We start from the raw sequence: 26,028 nt of genomic DNA, 5'->3' as shown, positions 1-26,028 counted from the left end.
TCGGAGGCCTGGTGCTGTGTGCGGGCGGCGGCTGTGTCCAGGCGTCGGTCGGCGGCTGGGTGCTGTGTCCAGGCGGCGGTCGGCGACCGGGTGCTGTGTGCGGGCGGCGGCTGTGTCCAGGCGGCGGTCGGCGGCTGGGTGCTGTGTACAGTCGGCGGCCGGGTGCTGTGTCCAGGCGGCGGCTGTCTCCAGGCAGCGGTCGGCGGCCGGGTGCTGTGTGCGGGCGGCGGCTGTGTCCAGGCGGCGGTCGGAGGCCTGGTGCTGTGTGCGGGCGGCGGCTGTGTCCAGGCGTCGGTCGGCGGCTGGGTGCTGTGTACAGGCGGCGGCTGTGTCCAGGTGGCGGTCGGCGACCGGGTGCTGTGTGCGGGCGGCGGCTGTGTCCAGGCGGCGGTCGGCGGCTGGGTGCTGTGTACAGGCGGCGGTCGGCGGCCGGGTGCTGTGTCCAGGCGGCGGCTGTCTCCAGGCGGCGGTCGGCGGCCGGGTGCTGTGTGCGGGCGGCGGCTGTGTCCAGGTGTCGGTCGGCGGCCTGGTGCTGTGTGCGGGCGGCGGCTGTGTCCAGGCGGCGGTCGGCGGCTGGGTGCTGTGTACAGGCGGCGGTCGGCGGCCGGGTGCTGTGTCCAGGCGGCGGCTGTGTCCAGGCAGCGGTCGGCGGCCGGGTGATGTGTGCAGGCGGCGGCTGTGTCCAGGCGGCGGTCGGAGGCCTGGTGCTGTGTGCGGGCGGCGGCTGTGTCCAGGCGTCGGTCGGCGGCTGGGTGCTGTGTACAGGCGGCGGCTGTGTCCAGGCGGCGGTCGGCGACCGGGTGCTGTGTGCGGGCGGCGGCTGTGTCCAGGCGGCGGTCGGCGGCTGGGTGCTGTGTACAGGCGCCGGCTGTCTCCAGGCGGCGGTCGGCGGCCGGGTGCTGTGTGCGGGCGGCGGCTGTGTCCAGGTGGCGGTCGGCGGCCTGGTGCTGTGTGCGGGCGGCTGGATGCTGTGTCCAGGCGGCGGTCGGCGGCTGGATGCTGTGTCCAGGCGGCGGTCGGCGGCTGGATGCTGTGTCCAGGCGGCGGTCGGTGGCCGGGAGCTGTGTCCAGGCGGCGGCTGTGTCCAGGCAGCGGTCGGCGGCCGGGTGATGTGTGCAGGCGGCGGCTGTGTCCAGGCGGCGGTCGGCGGCCGGGTGATGTGTGCAGGCGGCGGCTGTGTCCAGGCGGCGGTCGGCGGCTGGGTGATGTGTGCAGGCGGCGGCTGTGTCCAGGCGGCGGTCGGCGGCTGTGTGCAGGCGGCGGTCGACGGCTGTGTGCGTGTAGCGGCCGGGTGTTGTGTGCGGGTAGCGGCCGGGTGTTGTGTGCCCCGCGGCTCCTACCACCATGGATCCCCCGGCTCCTGCCACCCCGGACGCCGCTGCCACTGACCCGCCGTGCCTGCCAGCAAATCCGCTGCCTCCTGTGACCCCGCTTCACCACCACTGCTGCCCCCCTCCGGTAAGAGAACACCGGATTATAAGATGGACCCCATTTTTCTTTTTTTACCTTTTTTTTATGTCTAAGTTTGGGGTGCGTCTTATAATCCGGTGCGTCTTATAAAGCGAAAAATACGGTATATACCCCCAAGTGTACGAGATGTTTTTTTATTTCTTCAGTGGATTTTTTTTTTATTTCTGTATTATTGGAAATTTTTTCTGAAATCCGTGACTTTGGAAAATAGCATATTTGTTACAGGCCTTTTCTAATGTCAGATGTGAAAGAGTGCAATAAATACGGTGATGTAGGTTTTAACAGACTCTGTCCTCTTCCCCCACCCCAAATTAAAAAATGGAAGGTCTGCTGTTCGGATCTTGCTTTGCAATGCACAGTTTGTACAGCAATTCCGTCACACTTTCCAAAATGGCGAAAATCTGCTGATTGACCCCATGACCATATTTCTAGATATTTTAGTATAAGAAGGGCACCACCACCTGTTTGGATCTCATGGTATACAAACAAAACTGAGTTATGTCAAGGAGAGGAAAGGGGTATACCCTGTGGGGATCACCGACAAATGAGAAATTGGAAAAATTGAAACATTTTATTACAAATAAGGTGCATCAGGTCATGGCTCAGAGAGCAAAGCTCAAACAAGGCAAACACACAGACACTTTCCCCTGATGAAGCCACAACCTGTAGTGGCGATACGCGTGGGGCTCGTATCCTGCTAACCCCTTTCTATTTGGTTTTCCCACATAATGAGATTACAGGGATTTTTTTTTCCCACTTTCCATGCTGGATTTCTCCATTCTCTGCTGCTTCAGGCTAGTTTCACACTTGCGTTGTGCGGCATCCGTTGCATTGCGTTGTGTGACGGATGTAACAGATGCGTTACATATATTGGCACTACTGATGTGACGGATCCTGCACAACAACGGAATCCGTTGTAGCTTTTTTTTCAGCAATTTACTCAATTGAGCATGCACAGTTGTGTAAAGACGGATCCGTCACAGGAATCCGTCCAATGATGGATTCCGACGGATTCCGCCACCATAGGCTTCCATTATAAAAATGACGGATGCCGACGGAATCCTGCACATTGCGTTTTTTTGACGCTCTGGCAGCACAGAAAAACGCTACATGCTGTGTTCTTTCCGCCCGGCGGATACAACGCAGCATCGCCCGGCGAATACAACGCAAGGCCATCAGTCGCAATGCGTCATCAATACAAGTCAATGGGAAACAGCGCACATCCGTTAAAGGATTGCGCTGTTTCCCAAAGCGGCGGATTGCGACGGCTACCAAACAACGCAAGTGTGAATGTACCCTTATTCTGAGCTGCAGTGAAACAGCCTTATGGGGCACATTGGGTATTTATACTTGGATTTAAATCTTAATCTAGTATCTATATGCATATCTTATCAATTTCTGCCTCACATCACTGTTAAGTTTAACCCTGTTTATTGATATGGGTGATGAAAAACTTATATTAGAGTATAGGCATTAGTTTAGTAGTTAATGGTGCAATATTGTGTTGCTTGATTATAGGTACTAATGGTGCAATTTTGTGGGTATTGACCTATCATTAGTTATATACTGGAGGTGGTGACACAAGTTAATATATACTGATTTGTGGATGGATTAGTATACATTTTATAACTATTTAGTGTCTGGATTGGGGACTAACGGATTAATTTCAACACTCTATGTGGGTTTTTTTGCCATAAATTGAGTGCTTGAGATTTTATTGGGGCACTCATTATGCTAAATCCTTCTACATTGCTCGCCCACATGCTATGTTAAAAAGTTCCCCTTCCATTCTGGATTTTCCCATCCTCTGCTGCTTTATATTTAGCAACTATAGAATACCAGACTTCAGGGCATAGTGTCTATCTATATGCGAATTTGAAACCTAATCTGAGATCAATGCGCACATAAGAAAATGTTTCATTTACATTGTCTTTCAGTTTAAACCCTGTGCACTATTACAAGTGAGGATAATTGGCTGTATGAATACATTGAAGATTACGCACAGTTTTTGGAATAGGGGTTAACATAGTATTATTTACATTTTAGGGGGGTTACGTCCAGGGCTGTGGAGTCGGTAAGCCAAACCTTCGACTCCGACTCCGACTCCTCAAATTCTCTTGCACCGACTCCGACTCCGGCTCCGACTCCGACTCCTACATATATTGCTTATAGTTAGGTGAAAAATTTATTGTAGTACATGAATATGTGTATGTGAACATCAGACATTTAATAATTTTTATGATACAATAATCAAGATATTTGGATAGAACATAAAATATATTTATTAGAATACAACTTTAGAACACAAAAAACTGTAATAAATTGTAAATATGTAATACACTATGTAATATACAGTAGATTACATATATATCTTGTGTGTGTATATACACTGTGTGTATATATATATATATATATATATATATATATATATATAATATATATATATATATATATTACATATTTACAATTTATTAGTTTTTTGTGTTCTAAAGTTGTATTCCAATAAATATTTTATGTTCTATCCAAATATCTTGATTATTGTATCATAAAAACAATTAAATGTCTGATGTTCACATTGTACTACAATAAATGTTTCACTTAAATATAAGCATTATACTAAATGTTATTATTTAGTAAAATATTCAGCACATTCTGCATTGCACTCCTGTCCCCAATTTATGATATATTTTAGGAGTCGGAGTCGGTGCATTTTATACCGACTCCGACTCCGACTCCACCAAAATGAGCTCCGACTCCGACTCCACGACTCCGACTCCGACTCCACAGCCCTGGTTACGTCATGTATTACTGATTGTGTAAGCAATTCTTGGGGTTGGCTTGTTATGCCTTGTAAGGCCTTTTAAATGTTTTTAAGTGTCCATGTGTTTGCCATGAGTGATGCCATGGCATTATGCACCTTATTTGTAATAAAGTTTTTCAATTTTTCCAATTTCTGATTTGTCGGTGATTCCTACAGGGTATACCCCTTTCCTCTCCTTGACATAACTCAATATTTCTGGATATGACATTTGCTGTATAAAAAAAAAAGTACATTATTTATATGCGTAGACCAAGTATATAATAGAAGTGACTTTCTCTTGCTAACTCTTTGGTGATTGCTTTGCTTCTTTAATAGGACAAACATGCCGCTTGCAAGCAGGTTTTAGTGCTCGGACTAGATGGATCTGGGAAGACAAGCATCTTGAACACCATTGCAGCCAATAAAGGAAAAGTTATCACAACACCTACGGAAGGAGTTAATGCAATGTGCATCAGCAATGGCAGTTCTAAAATGGAGATTTTGGAAAGTAAGTTTAAAGAGTTAACTAGTTCTGAAGCCGGAGCCACAACCAGATTTTCCTTTATCTAGGGCAAGGATTTACTGTGCTAGCCATCTATATAAATATCCTAGCCAAGGATTTCCTGTGCTAGCCATCTATATAAATATCCTAGCCAAGGATTTCCTGTGTTAGCCATCTATATAAATATCCTAGCCAAGGATTTCCTGTGCTAGCCATCTATATAAATATCCTAGCCAAGGATTTCCTGTGCTAGCCATCTATATAAATATCCTAGCCAAGGATTTCCTGTGCTAGCCATCTATATAAATATCCTAGCCAATTCAGGCTATCTACACTACAGGAACAGGGAGGGTTTGAAGATTAAGATGACCTATCACCTGATTCATGCTGCACAAACCACGGGCAGCATGAATCCAAGCCAACTGCATGAATACAGCCAGATATATTTCTCTATGAAAGGCTCCTGCGTTTTCCAAGGAAATATACTTCAAATATTCAGCCCAGAGCCCAGCTATGCTAGAGGTGATCTCCCATAGCAAGAGACCTCTGTCACCTGCAGCACCGATGGATAAAGCCAGCTGGACTAGTCTTTGCCTATAGTCCTCAGCCAGATGTTCTAACCATATTTTCTCCAAAACGCTGGGGCCTTTCAGAAAGTGATATCCCTCACTGCAATCATACAGCCAAGCTCTGATTCACGCTGCATTGTGTTTGAGTAGTGTGATTCAGATGACAGGTTCCTTTTATTTCTGTTCATCAACAGTTCCCAATTTCATAATGACAACAATGTGTCTCTCTTTGTAGATATTCTATATTTCGCTTTATTCCCGTTTCAAATCTAATGAAAAGGGAAAATCATTAGACTAAAGGGGGCTTTACACACAACGATATTGCTAACGATATATCGTCGGGGTCACGGTGTTCGTGACGCACATCCGGCGCCATTAGCAATATCGTTGTGTGTGACTAAAAGGAGTGACGATCAACGATCGCAAAAACGTCAATGATCGTTGACATGTCGCTCCTTTTCATAATATCGTTGGTGGTGCATGCCGCTGGTTGTTCGTCGTTCATGCGGCATCACACATCACTATGTGTGACACCGCAGGAATGACGAACATCATCTTACCTGCGTCCACCGGCAATGAGGAAGGAAGGAGGTGGGCGGGATGTTCTATTGGGCGGCTGTTTTGTGACGTCGCTGTGACGCCGAACGCACCTCCCCCTTGAAGGACGGATTGTTCGGCAGCAACAGCGACGTCGCTGAACAGGTATGTGCGTGTGACGCTGCCGTAGCGATATTGTTCGCAGCGATCAGCACATATCGCACGAACGACGGGGGCGCGTGCTATAGCTCGAGACATCGCTAGCAATCGCTAGCGATGTCGCAGCGTGTAAAGCACCCTTTAGGCTATGTGCCCACGGGGAAAGTGTCCTGCGGATATATCCGCAGGACATTTCGCAGGAGCTCCCAGAAATCTGCAGCACAACTTTGTCTGAGTTGTGCTGCATTTTTGGTGTGGAAGTCCAGCGGAATGTCCTTCGGATATGCTGCGGTCATTCTGCATTGAGGATACAGTACCATGGCTTGGGCACAGCATCCTCAATGCAGGACAAGTGCTGAGTGATCAGGGAGTTCATACTTACCTGTATCGCACAGCAATTTGGTTTCCGGCTGGCTCCTGGAGAAGATGGGTGGGGTCTGGACGAGCTCCGGCTGTCACATGACCGCAGCTCGTGCAGGCCCCGCCCACCTCCTGCAGCCCGCTCCTGGCTCCGCCCCGCTCTTCTACACCGAAGGAAGAGTCTCCGGTGTCTTCAATCACGGCAGGTAAGTATAGAGATTGCGCGGAACAATCCACAGGAATAATTGACATGCAGTTCTTTGCAGCTGTGGCAATTTCGCAGCATGTCCTGCAGGTGCCAAATCCACAGCATTGAAACAGCACTCCCCAAATCCCATAGGATAACATGGGCAGTGCTTATACTTGCGTAAACCTGCGAATTTGTCTGAAAAATCCAGAAAATGTGCAGGTTTTCCGCAGCAAAATCCGCAAGAATATTGTCCTGTGAGCACAGGGCAAAAATTTGATGAATCAGCTGAACTACTGCCCATTTTCTGTAACTGGGGCCTCCCGATTTCAATGGTATTTGTTTGGGGGAAAGAAGGATCAGGCAGGTAGAATTTAAACTGTCCTGTCCTATGCTCAGGGGAGAATCTGCTGCCAGCAGCTTTCTTCTCTCTCCCCATTGAAAACACATAAACACTTGACTGTGCTGAACATTAATGTCTATGAGGGAGTCTGGAGAGAGGTGTGTAATGACCGTTCTATTGACAGCTATCTCTTGTTTATGTGGATGAACGTTGTTTATATAGCACTAATATACAGTGTAAAATCTCTTACACACATCAGTATTTCTCCATTGGAAGCACAGTTCCTGTTTGGGGCAGTGCAGAATCGGGCTGTCATTGTATTGGATTCCCCGGGATACTGCCTTCACTAAAGCTGGTGTCACACACAGCGACAACGACAACGACGTCGCTGCTACGTCACCATTTTCTGTGACATTGCAGCGACGTCCCGTCGCTGTCGCTGTGTGTGACATCCAGCAACGACCTGGCCCCTGCTGTGAGGTCGCCGGTCGTTGCTGAATGTCCAGCTTCATTTTTTGGTCGTCGCTCTCCCGCTGTGAAGCACACATCGCTGTGTGTGACAGCGAGAGAGCGACGAAATGAAGCGAGCAGGAGCCGGCACTGGCAGCTGCGGTAAGCTGTAACCAGCGTAAACATCGGGTAACCAAGGGAAGCCCTTTCCCTGGTTACCCGATATTTACCTTCGTTACCAGCCTCCGCCCTTGCTGCCAGCGCCGGCTCCTGCTCTGTGCACATGTAGCTGCAGTACACATCGGGTAATTAACCCAATGTATACTGTAGCAAGGAGAGCAGGGAGCCAGCGCTAAGCAGTGTGCGCGGCTCCCTGCTCTCTGCACATGTAGCGACGTTATGATCGCTGTTGCGTCGCTGTGTTTAACAGCTAAGCAGCGATCATAACAGCGACTTACAAGGTCGCTGTTACGTCACAGAAAATGGTGACGTAACAGCGACGTCGTTGTCGCTGTCGCTTAGTGTGAACCCAGCTTAACACTGGCACTCTGAGCTAATCTGAAATTGTTGTTTTGACCCGCAGTTGGAGGGAGTGAGCAGCTTCGTCCTTACTGGAAAATGTATCTTTCTAGAGCATTTGCTGTCATTTTTGTGGTGGACTCTGCAGATCATAGTCGTCTTCCACTTGCCAAAAGCCATCTTCATCAGCTGATCCAGCAGAACACTGTCCTTCCTCTGATAGTACTTGCTAATAAACAGGTATTGCTTTCTATTCATTTAAAGAACCAATGTAGTTTGTTAAATGTACCAATTTATTTGAAACATTCCATATAGTCAAATAACATCATGGAGAAGTGGAAAGAATACTCAGCCCAATGGAATAGTGTGGATTAAAAAATTACCTCCATAGACCTCACATTTAGTGCATTATGCTATAATTCCAATAAGACAGTCCTGTGGTATATGTTGTGAAAGGTAACAGACTGAACCGCAGGTATGATTTTACCTGAAAATAAGGAGAACAGGAGGTATCTGGAAACCACTCCTCTCCTCCCTTTGTCTTTGTCTATCTTAAATGTTGCATAATTGATAACTAAAACTTATTAAAGGGGTGGTTCACCCATATTTTATTATTTGCTAGATTGATATTATGTTGAGAAACAATGTTTCTCTCAAATACCTTATGTTAGCAATACTGCCTGTGAGCGGCGCTATTGCAGACTGCTGTTCCCCATCGCGTGACTCCGGACTCCCTGACCTCAGGGATCCAGTGATGTCACGTCAAGTTCCGAATCACTTGACATCACCGCGGCCGGCCCCAGTCTTCTTGACTCACTGGGCTGTGGGCGGTGTTTCACCACTCGTCACAATCCTGCTTGCATCCCTTTGCTGTGAGGGAGCTGGTGGACTGTCATGCTGGACTGTGCTGAGCGGTGAAACGCCGTCCACAGCCAAGTCACTCACGGAGACTGGGGCCAGCCACAGTGATGTCACGTGATTCAGAACTTGACGTGACATCACCGGATCCCCAAGGTCAGGTAGCCCGGGGTCATGCGATGGGGAACAGCGGTCCGCAATAGCGCCTCTCACAGGCACTATTGCCAACATAAGGTATTTGAGAGAAACATTGTTTCTCAACATAATATCGATCTAGCAAATAAATATTGGTGAACCACGTCTTTCAGGTGTGTTTCCTTTTACTAGTGCAAAGAGCAGAGCCCCTAAAATTTTGTATGAACTCCTTTTATTTAGGCAATACAGCTGGTTCCAGAGCATAATAGACTGTACATGTGTATGTAATCAATAAAGGGGCTCATTCTACCTTGAAAGCTTTTGTGTGTTTTTAAAGCGGGCTTTACACGCTACAATATATCTTACGATGTGTTCGCGGGGTCACGTCGTAAGTGACGCACATCCGGCATCGTAAGTTATATAGTAGCGTGTGACAGCTACGTGCGATTGAGATTGAACGTTAAAACGTTCATCGCATGCACGCACGTCAATTCCTAAAAATTGAACGTGAGGTTGTTAAATGTTCTCGAGGCAGCACACATCGCAGTGTGTGATACCCCAGGAACGATGAACAGCAGCTTACCTGCTCCCGCCGGCAATTTGGAAGGAAGAAGGTGGGCGGGATGTTTACGTCCCGCTCATCTCCGCCCCTCCGCTTCTATTGGCCGGCTGCCGCGTGACATCACTGTGACGCCGAACGTCCCTCCCACTTCAGGAAGTGGATGGTCGCCGCCCACAGCGAGGTTGTATGGAAGGGTAAGTACGTGTGACAGCAAATAATCGTTTGTGCGACACGGTCAACAAATTGAACGTGCTGCACATACAATGGGGGCGGTTACGATCACATACAAAATCGTATGCTTAATCGTAACGTGTAAAGCAGGCTTTAGTCCTGCAGGATCTAGACTACAAGCCCAATTCATCCTTTGTTGGTGGGTTAACTAAAATTCTTAAAAAAAAATCCACTCATGGGTCCAGATTCCTCAAAGCAATTTTGCCAAACTTTTGCCCATAAATGTAACAACTTTTGACATTTTCACAACATTTTCTGGTCGGGATGGGGATGCAAACGCACCTAATTCATGACGAACTGTGTTGTTCCCTTGTTACTCCTACACCTCTCTTCATGAATCAGGAGCGTCTACCTCCAACACATATCCTCATCAAAGCCAGCAAAACAATTGCCGGTCTTGATGATGAATCGTTGCCATTGTTCTTTTGTACCCTTTTAGTGTGAAAAGTTCACATTTTTTGGTAAAATGTTTCCAAAATTCCAGACATGCATAAAATCACTCTAGGGGAATTGGAGTACATTCCCTGAAAAATTTATTGACATTTTAAAAGTTGCAATGGATGAATCTGTCAAAAAGCATTCGATACCCTAAAACCTGCCCACAATAGTGAACGTACAAAAATAACAGCTGAACAGCAGGCTTTCAGAAAGGCAAATTATATGAAGAATTTGGTGCAAATCAAAAACTAAATAGGCGTAAATTCAATAGTGAATTGGGCTCAACATGTTCTCATATCCTCTATATACAGTGGGTCCACCCATATCCTGGGTGGACACACTGGATATTCGTATTGAATTGATGATGCCCTACAATTTTTTTAATTCACTTTTTTTCTCTATCTCGTTCCGTTTTCGAAATAAAAATGTTAACTCCGTTGTTTTCCACCAGGTGGTGCTATAGGTGGTTTCATTGCGTAGCGCATGGCTACTTTACTATACCTAGACACCACTTCTATGCCTATAGCTGCCGCCGTTCTCAAGTTAATGGCGATGGACAGAATATGTATGGATGGACACACTGTATAGCCATATTCTTCTTCCATACATCTCATAATCTTGTTATATACTGATCCTATCCTTCCTACCCTTATGCTACGAATACGAGCACCACGTATCTTCAATACTAAGCAGAAATCAAGACTAGTCTCCGATACCACATAGTCTGTAGCGGGTTGTCACAGACTAAAATAGCTCAGCTTCTATCCTAAAATGGACATATTTTTATCCTGCCCAGATGCAAGACTAAAATGACTGAAAAACGATACTTCATTTTTGTACACGTTATTTTCCATTTCCTTTTTCAGGGTCAATTGTAAATTCAGATAAAATGAACAATGTGAATATTCCATACCAATTGTCTCCACACTTACTGTATGTTCGGCATGTTTATGTAGGAGCCAGGGCGAGTAGCAATCGTACTTTAGCTAATCTATTAAACTTGGCAGCTTTATAGCAGGGGTTGAGCTTCTTGTCACATATGTGATCAGATGCTAACAATACACTTATTTTTTTTTTACGTTTGCATGTAACAGACTTTGGCCTGGTCTGCATATTAAAGGAGTTATCCGCTTTCTGGAATGCCTCTTTTTAAATGAAATAGTATCCCCCTTGTATAATTAAAATTTAAAGGGGTTGTTCACCCATTTTTTTTTTTTTTTTATTCTATCAGTGTAACATACCATTTCAGTTGTCTTTTTAATTGCCTTCTATTTCCAGTTCTGGCACTGAGCGGCGCTCTCCTCCTTGCTCAGTGCCGGTCAAATGACCCCTGGGTGCTATGGCCTCTGGTGTCTGCTGATGTCACGTCAACTTCTGGGCTCTGAAAGTTGACATTACAGCAGCAGCAGGTGCCTTTGATCCTTAGTGACTGGGCTGTGGGCGGTGATCACCACACGTCACAGCCCAGCATGAGGAGAAGGAAAGGAGGGTTTACTTACCATCCTGCAGCTGTGTGCTGGCCAGTACCAGGAGGGAGAGGAGGGGGTCACGTCGGGTGAGTATGTTATCGCACGGGGGTGGGAGGATGAGCAGAGCGCAGGGTGCCACTGCAAAGGATTATGGAAGTTGTAGTAACTGAACCCAGGAAGTCAGGAGAGAGATTAACACCATCAGAGCTGGAGGCAGCAATGAGGATGTGCTGCTCGAGCACGATAAAAGGTAATATTGCTGAAATAACATAATAGATGTGTGGAGAGGCACATATTAGCAAGTTTTAGGAGAAAAAAAAATCAGTTTTGGTAACGACATCATCTTTAAGGTACTCTAATCCCCCACCGGCGCCATTCCAGGGATCTCATGACATTGGCTCACATGGCATAATGTGGCATAACAACCAGCGTCCGCTATTGGGTGACTGCGCACTCACTTCTTCTGCTTCTCCGACATTCATCCAAGGGAAGTAAAATGCTGCTGTTGTGCAGGGTCATCAAACCAGTAGAGGCGCTTTATTACCATCTCTACATCAGTGAGTGTTGTGTTTACAGTACACTTAGTGCAATGCATGTGTCGGCACGTACAAGGGAAAATTGTCATATAAAATAAATCATGATGAAGTTTACTGTAAATACATGTGATTTTGATTGCTACACTTTTTTCCTGACTACGTGTCCAAAAATATAAGCTAGAATTAAAAAAAAAAAATGAGCAAATGCCCTGCATGCGGTAAGTAAATACATAGTAGCAGAACATGTAAATAGCAGGGTACTAAGTTGACACTATTTTGATCAAAAAAGCGTAAAATCCACCCCACTGTGACAAGGTGTACCCCAATCAGGATGGTCTTATTTCTTCTATCAAGCACTTCACCCCCAGCATGTTTTCACTTTCATAATTAGACCACTTTTTCAATTCTGACCAGTGTCACTTTGAGGTTATAACTCTGGAACGCTTCAATATACTCCAGTGATTCTGAGATTGTTTTCTGGACATATTGTACTTTGTGATAGTGGTACATTTAGGATGATATTTTTTGCTATTTTTGAAAGGGGGGGTAATGCAAATTTGATTACAATTTTGTAGATTTCGCAATTTTACAACTTTTGACTTTTTATGCCTTTTAAATCAGAGAGTTATGTCACGCAAAATAGTTAAAGAAAATCTGTCACCAGGTTTTTGCCACCTAATCTGAGAGCAGCATGATGTAGAGACAGCAATCCTAATTCCAGCAATGTGTCACTTACTGGGCTGCTTAGGCTGCTTTCACACCTCCGGTTTTTGCTATGCGGCACAATCCGGCACTTTGCAGGAAAATCGCAACCGGTTTTTTTTGCTGCCGGTTGCGATTTTCCTGCATAGACTTTAATTAGTGCCGCATTGTGCCGCATGGCCTTGCGTTCCGTCCGGTTTTTGCCGCATGCGGCAGATTTAGCCGATGCGGTGGCCGGATGGAACGTTGCCTGGCACGTTTTTTCGTGCGGCAAAAAAAACCGCATCGCGCCGCATTCGGCCGATGCGGCACATTTTTCAATGCATGCCTATGGCGGCCGGATGCGGCAATAACCGCATCCGGCCGCCGCATGCGGTTTTTGCCACTGCGCATGCTCAGTAGCATGCCGCAAACGGCAAAAACCGGAACTGGCCGCAAAGGAAAAACTTATGCAAAGGATGCGGTGTTTTCACCGCATCCGTTGCATAGCTTGCACAGCCGAATTGAGCCGCAGAGCTCAAGCCGGATGTGTGAAAGTAGCCTTAGTGTAGTTTTGATAAAATCACTGATTAATCAGCAGTAGATTGTCATTAGAGGACTACTTGGTGTGCTGTTAGTTAGTCCAGCATATTCCTGAGCTCTGTATAAGGCTGGACTCACACGAGCGTATGGCATCCGATGCGAGAGCATCGGATGCGATATGCTAATGTCCCCCGGCTCAGGCTCTGCTGCGAGCGTGAGCCGGGTGTCATGCGACTGTAACCCGATCTTGCGATCGGGTCACAGCTGTGAAGCTGAGTGCAGGCGCTGCGGAGGAGAGGGAGGGGTTAATCCTCCCATCTCCTCCACTGTCAGCCTGTGCGTAGATCGCACTGCACTGGGATAACATCACTTGAATGGGTGCGAGAGATACGGCGGTAGCAGCAAAACACAGCATGCTGCCGCTTTTCTCGCATCCAGAATCTGGATGCGAGAAAAGCTGACCAACAGCTCAACCTCATTGCCTAACATTGGTCAGAGTGCAATGCGAGAATTACTTGCATTGCACTTGTCCGATTTTCACGCTCGTGTGAGCTTACCCTTACTGCTAGTTCTGCAGCAGAGAAAACATTGATTTTATCAATGACAGCAAACAGCTCAATAAGTGACACATCGCTGGAATCAGGGTCTCTGTCTCTACATTATGCTGCTGATGGGATGGCAAAAACCTGGTGACAGATTCCCTTTAATAAAAACCATTTGCCACATGTCTACTTTACATCAACGCAAATTTTGAAACATCTTTTTATTTTTCGTTAGGAAGTTAGCAGGGTTCAAAGTTTATCAGCAATTTCTCATTTTTCCAATAAAATTTACAAACCATTTTTTTAGGGACTACGTCACATTTGAAGTGACTTTTCACTTTAAGGCTATGTTCACAAACTGCATCTTTTATTGCATTTTTGTTGCATTTTTGAGATCACAAAGGTACATCTAAATGCATGCATTTCTTTTCCCTAGCAAAGCCTATGAGATTTCTTTTTTGCTGTCTACACACTGCATCTTTTTTTAGCTGCAGGATTTCCTACATCTCTGAAATACGAGATTCAGGTGAAACCCCCGATGGATCCATTCAGTATAATGAGACAGCAGAGTTACTCTGGAGTCCATTTAACCTTTGTTCAGCAGTGTCCGTCTTTTCAAAGGTGAAGAAAACTGTTATTGACCGCACTTTTGTGCACGCCTTAAAAGACACGTATAAAGATGGACACCGCCGGACCACAGGTGAGACGTGAGGTCAAAATGACTCACTCATTACAGTGAATTTTCGATTGGGAATTTTATCTGAATCACGATTTTCAGAGAACATGTCATCCCCGGTGTAAGCACTCAGCATAGAGAGCAGGATAAATGTGAGCCGCGCCGTACTGCGATCTGTGGGAGGCAGAATAAACAAATCAACAGCAGTTGACGAATTGGCTTTATTTATTATTTATGATGATCACCTTGTGGTACAAGTGATTAAGAGGCTTTATTCCTCCGGTCAGTACGAATACAGCAATACCAGATTTATATAGTTTGTTTGTTTATTTGTTTTTAGGTCTGGCTACTATCACATAAAAAATGCTTTTTTGCATCACTAAAATTTGAAGTCTTTAGTTTTTTTGCTGACAGTCATGTGAGGGCTTAGTTTTCGCGAGATGAGTTGGAGTTTTTTATTGATACTATTTTGCAGGGCTGTGGAGTCGGTAAGCCAAACCTTCGACTCCGACTCCGACTCCTCAAATTCTCTTGCACCGACTCCGACTCCGGCTCCGACTCCGACTCCGGCTCCGACTCCGACTCCTACATATATTGCTTAGTTAGGTGAAAAATTTATTGTAGTACATGAATATGTGTATGTGAACATCAGACATTTAATAATTTTTATGATACGATAATCAAGATATTTGGATAGAACATAAAATATATTTATTGGAATACAACTTTAGAACACAAAAAACTGTAATAAATTGTAAATATGTAATACACTATGTAATATACAGTAGATTACATATATATCTTGTGTGTGTATATACACTGTGTGTGTGTGTGTATATATATATATATATATATATATATATATATAATATATATATATATATATTACATATTTACAATTTATTAGTTTTTTGTGTTCTAAAGTTGTATTCCAATAAATATTTTATGTTCTATCCAAATATCTTGATTATTGTATCATAAAAACAATTAAATGTCTGATGTTCACATTGTACTACAATAAATTTTTCACTTAAATATAAGCATTATACTAAATGTTATTATTTAGTAAAATATTCAGCACATTCTGCATTGCACTCCTGTCCCCAATTTATTATATATTTTAGGAGTCGGAGTCGGTGCATTTTATACCGACTCCGACTCCGACTCCACCAAAATGAGCTCCGACTCCGACTCCACGACTCCGACTCCACAGCCCTGCTATTTTGGGCCACATAGTATTTTTGATCACTTTCTTTTCCGCTTCTTGTGAGCCAGAATCAAGAAGAAGCAGCAATTCTGGAATTGTTGTGTTTTGGGGGTTTACGTCGTTCACCATAGTTTTTTTATTTTTATGTTTTGCAATTTTTACCCCTTAAAAACTATTTTATAGGAAAAAAAATGTTTTTGCATTGCTGTATTCTGAGAGCTATAGCTTTTTTTATTCGCCAACGGAGCTGTATGGTGGCTTGTTTTTTGTGGGACAAGATGACATTTTTAGCGGTACCATTTTTATTTATATATGACTTTGTTCACGTTTTATGCAAAAAAATAAAGTCTGGCTCACTCTTAATGTTGGTGCCTCCGAGAAAATGACCAATATGGAAAGAATAAACTCTGGCACTCAAGGAAAATGAAAATCAGAGTCAAAGTGATGCTTGGAATTCAGTTTGTTTGTTTTTTATTGATGCAGAGGTCAAAAATAATTCTAACGTTTCGGCGCTAACATTCGGGCCTTCGTCAGAGGTATTCTATATGGTCAAAGGTAGAGAAGGCGCGTATTCACAAATGTGAAAAAATCCAGATAGATGAGTAATGAATAATGATAACCTTTGCTGTTCACCAATGTTGACAAAAAATGATGAATAATGAGTAGATCAGAATTTTCATTGAAAAAAACAGTAGTAGGTCTGAAGTACCAGAGTCCATTTCTATGTACTGGTTATAGGAATAAATAATGTCCTAGAAGTCCAGAAGGCAGCACATGCCGGATGTAGGGAACAAGTCTTTCACTATATGCAGATAAAGGAACGTGGGTAGAAGGTCAGAACAATGACCCATTTGAGTTGAGAAGTAGCTGTGGCTGTACCTTACTGTGCACCACAGAAGCCCACGTACAGACTGCACCTTGTCCATCCTAAAGGGATTTCTCCCACTTCCAGTACAGGAATGTGACTGACATCTCCTTACTCCACCAACTGCTCAGTAGTTATACTCAGTGCTCATGACAAGCACAGTAAGGTACAGTTACATAGAAGTGGACTCTGGTACTTCAGACCTACTACTGTTTTTTTCATTGAAAATTCTGATCTACTTATTATTCATAATTTTTTGTCAAAATTGGTGAACAGCAAAGTTTATCATTACTCATCTATCTGGATTTTTTCACATTTGTGAATACGCGCTTTCTCTACCTTTGACCATATAGAATACCTCTGACGAAGGCCCGAATGTTAGGGCCAAAACGTTACAATTATTTTTGACCTCTGCATCAATAAAAAACAAACAAACTGAATTCCAAGCATCACTTTGACTCTGATGTTCATTTTCCTTGAGTGCCCGAGTTTATTCTTTCCATATTTGTTCACGTTTTATACCACTTTGTCATTAGCTCACAGTTTTCTCTACTTTTTATTTTTTTTTTACAGTTTTCACTGAAGAGGTTAACTAGTGTGACCGCTTTATAGATCGCGATGTTACGGACCCGGCAATACCAAATATCTGTCCCTAATATTTTTTTGTGTTTTACATAATTATCCTAATTATACATATGTTATAGGAAATTATATATATATATATATATATATATATATATATATATATATATATATATATATATATATATATATATATAATATTTATTTATTTATTTATTTTTATTTTTTTTTTTTTCGTTATTTGCTGATTTTTTTTTTTTTAAATATTTATTTTTAACGTTTTTACTTCATGCCTATATGGGACATTACCTTTTATTGCCCTACTCATTTCTATGATGTATTTCTATGCACCAGCATATTGATTGCAGCATTTAGGGGGTTAAACAGCCAGGGATGGCACAGGCATCGTCACTTGCTGTGAGAGCCGGGGCTCGGCTGTCAGGAAAGCCGAAGTCCCAGTATTGATCTTGGGATTACAGCGTCTATGCCCCCGTGATTGCCATAACGTACCCAGTACATGATGAGTCGGGAACTCCTATCCCACCATGACATACTGGGTACGTTAAAGGTCGTGAAGGGGTTAAACCTTTCTAAGTTCCATCAGACCTCAAAATAGATGGGAGAAAATGATCATGGTTTTAAGGCACAAAGCAATATTTGCAGACATAATAAATTAGGAAACACATTTTCCTAACCAGGAACCAAAAAACACAGTATTTTTTAAATAAGACAACGAGTCTATAAATGACTACGGTAATTACTTAACGACCCACATGAATTCAGTGTCCTACATATAGAGATTCGGAGTTAAATAAAATGCCAGCATTGTTTTCCGTCTTTTTTTTTTTGTGAAAGATATTTTTTGAATTTTGCACCATTTTTCCTATATTGAACCTTCTTGAATTCAATCATGTCTGCTTTTTCCTTAGGACCTACAGAATGCACACCACATCCCCGAGATTCACGATGCCCTTGCACTGTCAGAGATCTGTAAAGATCGGAGGCTGTACTTGATTGGAACATACGTGACAAAGGATGGCTCTGAGGTTTCTTCTGGGATTCAAGACACAAAGGAATTTCTTGCACAACTGCTTTTAGAGAATTGTTGAAATCCTATATTTATGTGTGCACTATCTATTAATGTAAATTGGGGGTATTACTTTTTGGGTAACTTTTTAACTTTACTAGTCTTTGACAGAGATGGTCACCTGCGGTTCGCACAGAGGGACTATGTTTAATTAACAATATTGTAAAAATGGATTTTCCCTGCTCCAGTGCTGGAGGAAACATGAAGCATTACATTAAAACCAGCATCTATTAGGATCAGCAATCTTCCAGAACTCAGAGTAGCTCTGCTCTGAATTCTAGACAGGGTTGGACTGACCATTAAAGGGGTTGTCCAGGACTTTAATATTGATGACCTATCTTTAGGATAAAGTCTAACAAGAAAGTAGCACAACATATGCTGCACCACCCAGCTGCCATGCGTCTCACTCACCGCGATCCCAACTGCTCCACAAGACTTTCTGGCTGAGACTGGAGGTGCTCTGCTTGCCAAACCCAGAACTCGGTAATCCAAGTTCACAGAAGAACAGCGGCACACTTCAATCGTGAAAGTTTTTTTATTTTATTGATCCAGGTGTGTAAACACCAGCCACAGTGTTCATGGAAACAGGGGGAGATGGTGCAGACAGGAACACTGAGCCTGACGATGGCCATTTTGTGCTAATCGGCACTTCTACGGGTTGAAACGGCCGTCATCTGGCTCAGTGCTCCTGTCTGCACCCTCTCCCCCTGTTTCCACACACACTGTGGCTGCTGTCTTTACACACCTGGATCATTAAAAGAAGAAAACTTTCATGATTAAAGTGTGCTGCTGTTCTTCTGTGTACTATCTTTAGGGTACACTCACACGAGCGTGAAAATCAAACGAGTGCAATGCGAGAAAATCTCGCATTGCACTTGGACCTATGTTACTCAGTGAGGGAGAGCAGTTAGGCTATGTTCACACACTGCGTTTTTTACCTGCGTTTTTGGTCCGTTTTTGCTGCAGAAATTTCTTGAGAAATTCTTGTAACCTTTCTGCAGACATTCCCCAGCAAAACCTATGGCAAAAAAAATTAGCTGTGCGCACACTGCGTTTTTTTCTTAAGAAAATTCTTTCAGTAGATTTTCTTAAGAAAAAGAATGAGCATGTCACTTCTTTTCTGCAGCTAACTGCGTTAGTTACCATATATAATTGGCACAATAACGCAGGGACCAGCGGTAAAAACGCACCGAAAACGCGGCAAAAACGCAGGTGCGCTTTTGGTGCGTTTTTTAACACAGGTGCACTCTTAAGAAATTTCTTAAGAAAAATCATTTTTCTAGTGTGAACATAGCCTAAGTCAGCTTTTCTCGCATGCTGCGATTTTCTGTTAGAGCCGTATCCCTCGCACCCATTCAAGTGAATGGGTGTGAGAGATACATCAGACTGCACTCGGATGTTATCCCGGTGCAGTGCGATATATGCACAGGCTGACAATGGAGGAGATGGGGGGATTAACCCCCCCCCTCTCCTCTGCAGCGCCCGTCCTCCGCTTCATAGCTGTGACCTGATTGCAAGATCGGGTCACAGTCGCATGACACTCGGCTCACGCAGCAGAGCCTGAGTCGGGAGTCATTAGCATATTGCATCCGATGCTGTCGCATCGGATGCCATACGCTCATCTGAGTCCATCCTTAGGATAAGCCATGTTTGATTAGTTGGGATGCAAGACGCGGAACCTCCGCTGATCAGCTGTTGAAGGTGCCATCGCTTTGTGCCGCACCCCCACGGATCAGACATTCATGGCAAAAATAGGTCATCAATGTCAATGTCCCAAAAAAGTCCTTTAATGCCCAAGGTGAGGTTGATGCTTTACAATTTGAATGCATTAAATAGAGCCAAATTTACACTTGCTTCTGATTAATGCAACAGCGGCACCATAGACTTAGGCTCTGTGCGCACTAGACCTTTTTACCCGTGGATTTACCCGCGGATTTGCCGCGGAAATTTCTTGAGAAATGTCTGCAATTTTTGTGCAGACATTTCCCAGCAATTTCTATGAAAAAAAAAAATAGCTGTGCGCACTTGTGCGGATTTTTCTCAAGAAATTTCCTTGAGAAGAATTTCTCGAGAAAATTTCTTGAGAAAATGAACATGTCCATTATTTCCGCAGGTACCCTGCAGATTTCGGCAGTACAGCCTGCAAAAATCCGCAGGGAACCACCCGCGGGAAAATCGCGGCAAATCCGCATGCGGATTTGGTGCGGATTTTTTCCGGAGGTCCGGAAATCTTTCACTCCCAGAAGTTTCTCAAGAAATTTTCTTGAGAAACTTCACATTTCTAGTGCGCACATAGCCTAAAAAAGGTTATTTCTTGACGAACTAGCCTCTTTTAATCATGGCTCAGGCCATGATGCATAAATAAGTTTAATTTATAGGGTCAGCCAGAAATAATTGTTTAAACAAAGCAGAGTTGCTTGTTGCACCTTTGACTTGCCCAAATAGTTCTGTATACCTTCACCCCTATTTGGTTTCTATCTATCCTTGACCTCTTCTGTTTCCTGTAAATCCAGAGACCTCAATCAGAGGAGAGGAGAGTGGAGATGGATGGAATACAAGTAGAGTGGAAGGTGCACTCAACTCCTTGGCCCTGTCAAGATTGCACATATCACCTGTGCTTGGTTTGAACAGTCATTTTGTGCTGACAGACTTTCTTTTAAAATGAATTTGTCATCTGAAAATGACTTATTGTTTAAATCAGATTTTTTTTTTCTTAAATAATTATTTTACAAATGTTTTTATATATTATATTATAGATTCAGATATGAAAAATTTGAAAAAAAAGTGCAGTTTTTGCTCATGACTATTCAACTCAACACTGGACTCCCACTTCTTGTTCAGTATAAACGCCACATGGACATAGGTTGCCATTAACTGCTTTTGACTTTTTACAAGAGTTTTCTGGGCATGATCTGAATTGTTGCAATGATAACGAGACTTCTGTACAGAACAGGAAATTTGAGTCTAGTATTACTCTTAGTGGCCAATGTGAAAATTGCAATATTTCTTAAAGGGAACCTGTCATGTTGTAAGGGGTATCTGGTCTTCAAGTAGAATGATATAGAGCAGGAGGAGATTATCAGGCACAAATATATATTTATGCAAAAAGTTTCAGTAAGCCTTGCTGTCTGTTTTTTCTCTGGCAGCACGGGTGTCACACGGATCGCACACTGATGTAATCCGTGTGACATCAGTGGGACACGTACCAGAGAAAACACAGGTCTTATTAATAAAAATATTTTCTATATTTACCTCTCTCCAGCGGTGCTGTCTCCGGCTCTGCTGCCTCCCGCTCCTTATCGCAGCTCATTATACTCACTGAATATTCAGTGCCTTGTGGAGCTGGAAGCAGGGACCGCGTTGAGGACTTCAGTGCCGGGGACCGCATCGTGCGTGAGTATACAGCAGTGTGTGTGTGTGTGTGTGTTCAGTGTATACATGCATGTGCGCTATGTGTGTGTATGTGCTCGGTGTATCCATGTGTGTCTGCTTTGTGTGTATACATATGTGTGTTTATGTACTCAGCGTATACGTGTGTGTGTGTGTGTGTGTGTGTGTGTGTGTGTGTGTGTGTGTGTGGTGAGAACCAGGAAGCCGGAGCATCGCGGGGACAGCATTGATTGGGGACTCATCACAGTTCCCAGTGAACTCTGATGAACCCGTGAAGCTGTAGCATGAGTGTCGCGGTGGTCATCAGGATGTCATTAGAGTTCATTGGGAACTCCAATAACCTCCTGGATGTCACTGTGCTTGCAGAATACTCACCTGTCCCCGCGATACTGTACTCAGCAGTGCTGTACCCAGCGCTGTCCTGCGATACTCGGCTTCCAGGTCCTGAGTGCGGTGAATAATCAATGAATATAATGAGCGGTGATCAGGAGCGGGAGACAGCAGAGCCGAAGACAGCAGGTAAATATGGAAAATCTTTTTATTTCACAGACCCGTGTTTTCTCCGGTACCTGTCACACATATGCAAACACGGATGTCACACGTGTGACACACATATGTCACACATATGATACACGTATGACCATAACCATGGGTGTGACTGGTACCTGATTAAACACGGGCTTACCGTATAGTGAACACAGTGGCTTTTTCGACAGCTCTTGGAAGAAAGGGAGGAAAACCAGTTGTGAAGGGGTTAAATGTGATTGGCTCAGTCTGAACACAACCACATCCTCAATTATAAGAGGGTTTTCATAGTTACGCAACAACATTATATTAGTTTTATTATCCCCCTTAAGAAGATTACCGTATTTCTCAATGGATTTGTATAGATATCTGTAACAAAAAGAGCTGGAAAATGTTATGAAATGATTCTTCGTGGTATGATATTTTTATATGACAAAAACCTGGCCTTTTCACAGGGGTGTGTAGACTTTTTATTGTTCGGACTGCATGTGCAACGTGACAGGTTCCCTTTAACTTATATTGATCTGGAAAATTAGCATTTTGATGCATTCAGCAAAAATCCTACTTTAAGCAATGTACCGTATTTTTCGCTTTATAAGACGCACTTTTCCTCCTCAAATTTTGGGAGGAAAATGGGGGGGGTGCGTCTTATACAGCGGTAGCGGGGGGGGGGTCCTGTCTGAGGCGATCGGGCGGCCGGGTGCCTGTGGCTGCATGCAAGCGGCCGGGTACCTGTACTTGCGTGCAGCGGCAGCCGGGTACCCGTGGCTGTGTGCGGGCGGCAGCGGCTGCTGTGTGGGGTCGGCAGTCGGGTACCTGTGCTTGCATGCGGTGGCAGACGGGTACCCATGGCTGTGTGCGGGCGGCAGCCGGGTGCTGTGTGCGAGCGGCAGTCGGGTGCCCGTGCGGGCGGCAGCCGGCTGCCGCCCTCACACAGGTACCCGGCTGCCGCCCTCACACAGTCACCCAGCTGCCGCCTGCACACAGCCATAGGTACCCGGCGGCTTGTACGCAGGGTGGGCGGGCAGCCTGCTGGCTGCCACTCTGTGCATGCGGGGCGGGCGGCTGTGCAGCTTACCAGTTGTCTGCGGTCCCACTTTCAAATGATGGCGCCGGTGGAGCTCTTGGATGAGCGCTCCATCTGCGCACGCGCTGCTCCGGGAGTCAGCGCGTGCGCAGATGGAGCCCTTGGATGAGAGCTCCATCTGCGCATGCGTCGCTCCGGGCACCATTACTTGAATCGGGACCGCGGACACACTCCACCACTGAGCCGTCGCCGCCGCTCCCACCACTGAGCCGTCGCCGCCGCTGCCACCACTGAACCGGGACCGCGGACACACTCCACCACTGAGCAGTCCCTGCCGCTGCCACCACTGAGCAGTTGCCGCCGCTTCCACCACTGAGCCGTCGCCGCCACTCCCACCACTGAGCCGTCGCCGCCGCTGCCACCACTGAACCGGGACCGCGGACACACTCCACCACTGAGCAGTCCCTGCCACCACTGAGCAGTCACCGCCGCCGCTGCCACCACTGAACCGGGACCGCGGACACTCACTGCACCGGCCTGCTGCACGGCTCACCCGCCACGGCTGCTGCCGCCACCACGGACCCCACGGATCCTGCCACCGTGGACGCCACCGCGCCTGCAACCACGGACGCCACGGCACCTGCAACCACGGACCCCACTGCCACTGACCTGCCGCGCCTGCCAGCACAACCTGTGCCTCCTGTGACCCCGCTTCACCACCACTGCTGCCCCCCTCCGGTAAGAGAACACCGGAGTATAAGACGGACCCCATTTTTCTTTTTTTTACCTTTTTTTTATGTCTAAGTTTGGGGTGCGTCTTATATTCCGGTGCGTCTTATAAAGCGAAAAATACGGTAATTTTCTGGTGACAAATTCCCTTTAAAAATAAGGAGGGGGGTGGATGGTGTATGTTTATATTGACTTTGTATACAGTGCAGTATTTATAGAAGCGCTCCATAGGAATCGGTACATCACAGCATGTTCATGGAACATTTCTCAGAGTGCCTCAGTGATGTTAATGGTTTCCAGAGGATGAATAGGCTCTTCTCTGTATATTTAAACATGGCACTGGATTTTTCATGCCACAAATAATAGCCTGATGGAAGGATTGGGCATAAAAATCATATATTCTTTGCACATATTAATTTTACTTTAAGATTTGTTGTATTTTTAATAGGGAAGTTTCAGTTAAGCAATAGACTACTGCAATGTACAGCATAGTGTAAGATTTCAGTGGTGGTGGTGGCATGGGATATGGAGTGATTAAATCTATACTTTCTGCAGCACACGATGCCTAAACAAAAATCTGCTTTTTTTATAGAAACTTCACATGGCAGCAACTATAGTCTGTGGGAAGCACAGAATTGCTACCATGTATGTTAGATTACATTTATTGTTAGGTCATTGTCATGCTTTATTTTTCCTTACTTTAGTATTTGGTGAGTTCTTTACCTCAGTATCTATAAGCCAAAACCAGGAGTGGCGCAATCATAGGAAAGGTATAATAGAAACACATGCGCCACTTCTGCAAAAGAAAGTAGTGAAGCGGTGGCACTCCTCAATGATGATCAGTCTTTATTTCTTCACATAGTAAGAACAAAACCAGTAGAAGAGTGGCTTTGCGCAAAATGGCCATCGGCTGTTCGTGTCCCGCACCTACCCACCCTCTTATTCTTACTATGTGAAGAAATAAAGACTGATCATCATTGGTGAGTGCCACCACATCATACTTTCTTTGGGACTTCTGGTTTCTTCTTACATGCTGATATTTGAGCAACACCGGAGTCACTCGCGCTTCATAGTGAGTTCACCATCCTTCTTTGTCGGCTCAGTGATTGTTCAGTAGTGTCCGTCACTCTTGTATTTGAATGTTGTATTTCTACATTTTTTTACCCACTCCTGGTTTTGGCTTACAGATACTGAGGTAAAAAACACACAAAACCAGGAGTGGGTAATAAATACAGAAGTGGTGCCGTGTTTCTATTATACTTTTCCTCTGATTGTCCCACTCCTGGTTTTGGCTTACAGATACTGAGGTAAAAACTCACAAAACCAGGAGTGGGTAATAAATAACAGAAGTTGTGTCCATGTTTCTATTATACTTTTCCTCTGATTGCGCCACTCCTGGTTTTCCCTTTACAAATACTGAGGTAAAATCTCACAAAACCAGGAGTGGGTAATAAATACATGAGTAGTGCTCGTGTTTCTATTATACTTTTCCTCTGACTGTGCCACTCCTGGTTTTGGCTTACACATACTGAGGTAAAATCTCACAAAACCAGGAGTGGGTAATAAATAACAGAAGTGGTGCCGTGTTTCTATTATACTTTTCCTCTGACTGTGCCACTCCTGGTTTTCCCTTTTACAAATACTGAGGTAAAATCTCACAAAACCAGGAGTGGGTAATAAATACAGAAGTGGTGCCCGTGTTTCTATTATACTTTTCCTCTGACTGTAAGCCCAAACCAGGAGTGGAACAGATACTGAGGTAAAAACTCACAAAACCAGGAGTGGGTAATAAATACAGAAGTGGTGCCCGTGTTTCTATTATACTTTTCCTCTGATTGTGCCACTCCTGGTTTTGGCTTACAGATACTGAGGTAAAAACTCACAAAACCAGGAGTAGGTAATAAATACAGAAGTGGTCCCGTGTTTCCATTATATTTTAGGTCTAATTGTCCCACTCCTAGTTTTGGCTTTCAGATACTGAGGAAAAAACTCACCAACTACTCCGTGTGTGCATGTGACCCAAAACCTGGGAGTCCTGTGAAAAGTTAA

General features: G+C 44.8%; 1 protein-coding gene across 1 annotated transcript in view; it reads left to right on the top strand.

Moving 5' to 3' along the window:
* LOC142243538 (uncharacterized) overlaps nt 1–21,080 on the top strand; it is a 31,693-nt gene extending 10,613 nt beyond the window's left edge. The window contains exons 2-4 of the mRNA XM_075315574.1: nt 4,607–4,778; nt 7,961–8,136; nt 18,151–21,080. Coding sequence (XP_075171689.1) covers nt 4,607–4,778; nt 7,961–8,136; nt 18,151–18,330 — 528 coding nt within the window. The 3' untranslated portion in view covers nt 18,331–21,080. The remainder of the gene's footprint in view (nt 1–4,606; nt 4,779–7,960; nt 8,137–18,150) is intronic.
* The last annotated feature ends 4,948 nt before the right edge of the window (nt 21,081–26,028 follow it).

This window comes from Anomaloglossus baeobatrachus, chromosome 1, assembly GCF_048569485.1.
Source record: "Anomaloglossus baeobatrachus isolate aAnoBae1 chromosome 1, aAnoBae1.hap1, whole genome shotgun sequence".
Classification (NCBI taxonomy): Eukaryota; Metazoa; Chordata; class Amphibia; order Anura; family Aromobatidae; genus Anomaloglossus; species Anomaloglossus baeobatrachus.
Note: the sequence above shows the minus strand (reverse complement) of the source record. Positions and strands in the feature narration are given on the sequence as shown.